Raw genomic sequence first — 7,000 nt, forward strand, 5'->3', positions numbered from 1 at the left:
AGGATACCACTGAAAGCATTGGTACGCAATTTGTGTATCACACTGTACTACATGTATGTGTTACCTTACATTTATATTAACTGTAGGTAGTTCATCTTTAACTATGAGCTGCTCCATACTTCTAATGGCACATGCTATTCCCGGTACACTGACATTTGGCAAATCATCTTTTAGCTTCAACCCTAAAGACACAACCAAAGTTTCTAATTATGTAAGATGTGCAATAGAATATGTATAACTCTAATATAATGTTGTAGGCACCTTTGATTCCTAGCTAACTATGTAGTGTTTACATAATTTATAATTACTTGTCTCCATTAGCTGGATACGTCATGTGTTGAGAAGTGGTGGTACGCTGATGTGACTGCAGTGTTCTTACGGTTGTATCTTCACCAAAGAAGAGCTGCTGAAGTGTTCTTCTGTAATCAAAGTACAAGAAAATATTTGTTGTAGTTTAATGCCTGCTATTGTCCATATATTTAGTACACTATATGCTGCGAAGCATGAAATTAAACGACACATGCTGTACACATACACAATTCCTTCCTGGAAAGTATCTCCACATTTCATTATGTGATCTCCATTTCCATTGCCTCCAAATATAACTCCATGTTAATTTGAACTGGTTGTGTCTTCATACATGTACGTATATGTGGGATGTTGGTTGGCCACCATGATACAAGAACTTAAGGTTGCAAAATTAGTGTAGCACAATCCTATAGTTAGCTTTACGGAGCTATTTCATATCATACTTTATAAGTTGAATCAAACTGTTAGCTTTGCACTATTTAACTAGCTTTATTCAGTGACTAATGACAGTGATTGTGGATGGAGTCCATGGTGTCTTTGGAACTGGCCAGTTGGTCACATATGTTATATAGTACGGGGTTCATGGAGGTTTGGATTGTCTTGCCCAAAAATATCAAAAACCTACCTCATTTTCCCTTCATAATGTGGCAGAATTGGCAATGTAGAACAGCCTCCAAACCCTCCAACAAGTTTCTATATATATTTTTATTTAACCAATTTTCTCCTTAGGTTAACTTTGTCTTTTCTTTGTAATTTTTTGGTGATGTTTACATCTGTGTGTTATTATGTAGTGGCTACTTTCTTTGACAACTTCCAAGCCCTGAAGCAGTTTGTAAAGCGTTTGGAGTTGGAAAGTTGTATGGAGTACCTGTTACAAGGTACAAAACAATGAATTTGTGAATATAATCAGCATTGTTGTAGTGTGTTTACATATGTATTTCCCTAGCAATTGTAGTAACTTTGTGGTGGTATACAGTGTGTGTATTGTATTATGCATCTTTTTTTCATGTCATTTTCCATTGCCATAGGTCAATTTCCTTAGCTTCTTCATTGCAGCTACTTAAGAAATCTAATATGTCATCAAGATGGCAAAAAAGAAAAATAACGAATTTTGATTATTTGATGTTTTAAATACTATATCAGGTATTTTGTAGCTTGTGTATACATTTTACATACAGTTTGCAAATTGCTCATAAATCTAATCAAGTACTGTATGTATAGTTTGTATTGATTTGTGTTTATATTTTTACTTGAGTCCATAGTTGAAAGTTTGGTTTGTAATTTACGTAACTGTATACAGTAAATATTGCCAGTTTGTATTTCTATTTTCTGTCACTGATTTTCTGTTGTGTTAGGACGATCATATAATGACCTTGGCCAGTACCCAGTGTTTCCATGGATATTGAATGATTACTGCTTTGAAGAATTAGATCTTAACAACCCAAAACCCTATAGAGATTTGTCTAGGTATGAATGGAAATTTGTATCTTATAAAGCTAGATATTGTTAAGAAAAATGTAATTGTTTAAATTTAAAGTTAACTTGCATTACAGTATCTAGTCATCTTTAAAATACAACTGAAAGTATGTGCTACATATCTTGTTTCACAGCCTATTGGCTTGTTGAATCCAGACTGACTAGAACAGTTCAAAACACGCTATGATTTTATGGATGATGACATGCCAAAATTTCTGTTTGGAACTCATTACTCAACAATGGCATATACCCTACACTGGTTAATCAGAGTGGTACGTTTGTTATGTAATTCATTCTTACTGATTTTGATATTGTACATAGGAACCTTATTCATCCCTCCACATTAAGTTCAATGAAGGCTATTTTGATGATCCTAACAGAGTATTCTCTTCTATGGAAGAAGCTTGGAAGAATTGTTTAGAAAGTACATCTGATGTTAGAGTACGTGTCCATCGTTTTATCAACTCTGTACTACTAGGGTCAAAATTAAATAACAATAATCAATAGATTTACTGCTAGTTGAAAATACTAATGTCTATTTTGTAGGAGCTGATACCAGAGTTGTTTTTCTTACCACAGATGTTTGTAAATGATAACAAGGTGAATGTTGTGTACAACATGAGCATGAGGGCTTTGTCTGAAATGTATGCCCGAGGGCTGCAGGATTGAGGGCGGAGGGCAAATATTTCAGACAAATCCCGAATGCCTCATGTTAATATGTAATACTTCCCATCAGTATTAGGCTAATGGCCTGCACAGGGTGATCAATCACCCAAGCCAATATGAGTGCAGCCACTGGATATATTATATATGCATACCTAAAACTTTTGATCATGGGTCATCAGCTACTGTAGTACATTCTCGGTATGATGATTGGACAGATCCTAGAGGTATCATGATGAATTTCAGTTACGCAAGTTTAGTGTTTTAATCAGTGCTATTGAATCATTTATGGAATAATTGATGTATTGTAAGCTTGGTTATAGAGTGGTTACTTCGTGCAGAGTGGTAACTTTGTGATGGGTGTGTGGTCTGTGTTCAGAAACATGTGGAAAAGATTGGTGCAAAAGCTATAGCACTAGTTCTCACCTTAGCCCAACATTTTTCAACTCATACGTAGGATAGCGAGAATAACAAAATGCTCTCCATCTGAGTGGTTTACATGGAAAATCCATATGACATGAGCATACTCGATCCCCACAATTGATTTCAACCTTATCTCACTTCCCAGATATAGTCCGGGCAGCTCTTTGATCTGAGATGTGAAAGTGTTACATGTGTGTTTATCCATTTTTACATGTGAACTTTCTAGTAGTCTGTAATTTGTATATACAGACGGATGGTTATGTGCATTTCCCCTCCGTAATCTTTTAATTGCTGCTCACTGAACATTACCAGCTGTGTTTGTGTATTTTTAGTTTGAATTAGGTGTCAATCATTTTGGAGAAGCAATTGGAAATGTAAAGCTTCCTCCTTGGGCAAATTCACCAGAAGAATTCATTAGAATACACAAGGAGGTGTGTGTGCTTGGAAATCTGTTTGCTAATTTTGGTGTTTAGTTCAGTGCCAAAGTAAAGATTTTCCCACTTAATTAATGATTGTGACCCACTGAACAAAAACCGGCCATTTTCGACATTCCTCGAATTCCATTTTATTGCATCTCTGTAATCTATAGTAACAAAAGAGTGGACAGCCAAACTTTCAGCCTTTTATTATGAATGCTCTTAGAGTTATAGTGCTTGACAGTTGAAACAGTGATAAACTCGATTAATTTTGTCGACAACAATACGTGAAATTAATGTAGTTTGCTCACCTCCCAACATACTTGACACTGATTATTAGATACACCACTGTCAATTGATGTGGTGTGTTTGGTAGTTGTACAAGGACTCTGTCTGCTGTGGGAACCTAATCAGTTTTAAGGCTGGGATATAACTCTGGAGAAGATGTCCTGTGTACATATCAATTGGCTTGGAGGGGGTATTTTTAAATGACTAAGGGTGAATACTCTAACTGATGTAGCTTGGGTGTACCAGGCCATAGAAAGGCATGCCACATGGCTTTCCACCCAAGCATAGATCTAAATATATAGATGAAGTATCTATGAGAAAACTATTTCTTTAGATTATTTGCCTGAATTTACAACTCTACATGTAAGACACAACATCATCCCTTGTAACTACACATATATACACATTATGTAAGTAGAGCTATAACTCATCTAGCTATGCCTATACATACAACATGTCTGCACTGTGGTATAGTTATTATAACTAATCTAGCATAGATTATGGATACGTGGTGAGTTGGATAATATTAAGTGTTCGTGGTAAGCAAGACACGCCTAACTGTTTTGTTTCGAAGATGGTGTATATGCAAGAGACTTTGACAATCCTGTTAAATCTTGTGGTGACAGTCGAACATAGTGTAAGTAGGCATCACTTCTCCACCTTCCCAGGGCTTTCAAGTGTGAGTCACTCACACCGGCCCATTTGGCTGATGTAGCAGCACCAATTCTGATCTATACGCATTAAACTGGTGGGGATCCATGTGCAGCTCTTTTAAGGCTTTGTTGAGGGCTGAGCTAAATGATGCTCTTGTCAATGCCTTGTTGTTAGGCCACACAAATAGTGGTCCTGGGGTGCCGCCTTGCCTGACTAGGTACTGCACCAAGGAACGGATAGCATGGGTCATCTTGCCTAAACATATTTGTGTCCCTTTCCTAAACTGGTCTCCTTTTAACTGTTTAAGTGTGATCTGTACAAGTGTTGGAGAAGCTTTATTGTCTAAAGCTACATCTGATAAAAGCAAATCGGTTGAAGGGTCAAAGTGGTCCGGTGATGATGTGGTAAATTCAATGACTCTAAGAAGTCCAAAATAGGCAAGGTAGCAGGCGGCCCAGATCATCACATCTCTGTAGTTGCTGGTGTGTTTTGAAAACACTACATGAAGACGCACCATAATTGGAAAAGTAATAGGCAGCCGTTCCCTTGGTTCATGGGTAATTGAAGCCTGTAAGCTAGCATCAGAGCAAAAGGTGATGTACTTGCGGAGGCCAGCTGTGTAGGCTTTCTTTGTTGCTGCTGATATTCCTAGGTTTGTGCTGCTGCTCTCAGTTGGAATAGTGTGGCTGACAAGAGCTCTGTGGGTATAAGAAATGAAGAAATCAGTAAAATAAATTTTTTTTGTGTAAACATGGCAACCATGATAATAGCACAACAGTATTAATAGTAGTACATGAATACATTAATGGTGTTAACAGCATAATACAATTACAATCAAAATGATTGCTTATAAATGAATGATAAAGTCTTGTGAAAAAGTCGAAGGAAGTGGGGGGAGATCCAGTGAAGCCTGCAAGGAGAGATTAACTGGAAGGCTGTGTGGGGTATCACTGTAGGTTGATATGACAAGGTGGGAGTAACTTGGAAGGCCTGATTCAACCGACCACGAGAAATGTGATCAGCAGTCACATTGATCACCCCCAGTAGGTGAGTAGCAGTAATGTAAATGTTGAAGTGAGTAACAAAAAATGATAGGCAGCGGAGCAGATGCATTACAAACTTATCCTTACTTGAGCCTTTATTGATGGCAATGACTAAATTAGCATTGTCGCAATGGAAATTAATGTGGTGTTTGGACAGATAAGGCCCCCATACAATGCAAGTGAAAATGATTGGCACAAGCTCCTTTGCCATTATCCCTATTTTGTACCATTCTGGGGGCCATTGCCACTGCAACCATTGGAGGCCCAACACCGCTGCACAACCCCATGCTCCTGAGGCATCTGTTGGGGCACAGAAATCCGGATATGAGACAGTTGGGTGACTAAGAATACTGAGACCGTTCCAAGATTGGAGAAATGTATGCCACCACAACAAATCGTACCTCAATGATGTGTTTAGCCTAGTGATGAAGTGCATCTCGTGGAGCTTAGCTGCCGTTGAATACATTCTTGAGACAAATGCTCTGCCAGGACACACAACTTTGTGGCATGTTGGAGAGTGCCTACTAGTGATAAAATCTGCCTCTTTCTAGCTTTCTTCTTGAGGAGCCATGTCGTCAACAGTTGCTGTATTCTAGTGAGTTTATCTTTTGGTAGCATAATTTCCATTCTTTCAGTGTCTAATATGATTCCCAGGAATGACAAGGATGTTGAAGGACCTTCTAGTTTATCAGGTGCTAAGGGGATACCAAGATAAGAAACACCTGCATTTTCCATGATCCAGGCTAAAAGGTTAGCGAGAACATTGAATAATTTTGGTGTTGAATGAAGACCAAAGGGGATACAATGATCAATATATATACTGCCTCTCCATCTCACCCCTACTAAATGTCAGTCTGCTGTGTGTACAGGTAGTAGGCGAAAGGCACTCTTGATATCAATTTTTGCCAACATTGTATTTTTTCCTGACTTAAGTATGTTTAATATGGCATCATCTATGGTTACATAGGTCAGGCTGCACAGCTGTGAAGGTATGCCATCATTCACACTACTACCTGCTGGGTAGGACAGGTCTGTAATGAGCCGCCACTTATCCTGCTGATGGTTCTTCGGGATGACCCTGAATCTTTTTATGTGAACACCCGGACATATTGTCAGTGGGTATGGGCCCAACATCCTGCCTAGTAATAGTTCATTATGAAGGTAGTCATCCACAACTGTAGGGTGATTTGAAGGTTCCTTTGTGCTGATTGTGTACCACTCCCATTAGAACCCACTCTAAAGCCAAGGGAGATACTCTGCAGGAAATACTGGACTAGGTTTTGATGTGGGTGATGCCTTAGGTGATATAGCCAAGCAGTCGAGATGAGTGGAGTGTGAATGTAGCTAGCTTCTACAGGAATTTGATTGAAAAGTGGGACAGGAGTAAGGTGATTCTGCCATTGCTGTAGCCACTGAGGGTATGGTTCCAGTGTGCGAAATAACTTTTCAAACATGTCCTGATATACTGTCCGGACATTGTGAAAGTTTAGTGGACATCAAACAATTTGACCAGACTTTTTAACTTTTGTTGTTTCTCCTTTCCTGTGTTTTTGCCAAGTTACAGTAGATATGTTTGCTTCTGGGGCACCCATGTACTGTAGAGCTGATTGCTACTCAACCAATCACACTGATACTACATTATTTTAAAGGGTAACTACTGGTCACATAAAAGAGCTTCTATGGAATCAATTCTATTACAAGGAAAGGGGTCATAAGGACTTCAGTCAA

The 7,000-nt window shown here is 38.5% G+C and overlaps 1 protein-coding gene across 1 annotated transcript; it reads left to right on the forward strand.

The window, feature by feature from the left end:
* The first annotated feature begins 334 nt into the window (after window positions 1-334).
* LOC136253691 (protein FAN-like) lies at window positions 335-3,720 on the forward strand. Its single transcript, XM_066046351.1, has 8 exons — window positions 335-430; window positions 1,101-1,187; window positions 1,338-1,452; window positions 1,920-2,057; window positions 2,107-2,226; window positions 2,332-2,385; window positions 3,204-3,302; window positions 3,664-3,720. Exons 4-8 carry the CDS (start codon window positions 1,977-1,979, stop codon window positions 3,718-3,720), a joined length of 411 nt encoding a protein of 136 aa, XP_065902423.1. The 5' UTR covers window positions 335-430; window positions 1,101-1,187; window positions 1,338-1,452; window positions 1,920-1,976.
* Window positions 3,721-7,000: the final 3,280 nt, after the last annotated feature.

Source organism: Dysidea avara, chromosome 4 (assembly GCF_963678975.1).
Source record: "Dysidea avara chromosome 4, odDysAvar1.4, whole genome shotgun sequence".
Lineage (NCBI taxonomy): Eukaryota > Metazoa > Porifera > Demospongiae > Dictyoceratida > Dysideidae > Dysidea > Dysidea avara.

Bases quoted from the DNA above. Each gene is read 5' to 3' on its own strand.
- LOC136253691 (XM_066046351.1), top strand. From the start codon at position 1,977: ATGGATGATGACATGCCAAAATTTCTGTTTGGAACTCATTACTCAACA. The intron at 2,386-3,203 runs GTGAATGTTGTG...GTGTATTTTTAG, and splicing joins TGTTTGTAAATGATAACAAG to TTTGAATTAGGTGTCAATCA. The intron at 3,303-3,663 runs GTGTGTGTGCTT...TGTGTTTGGTAG, and splicing joins TCATTAGAATACACAAGGAG to TTGTACAAGGACTCTGTCTG.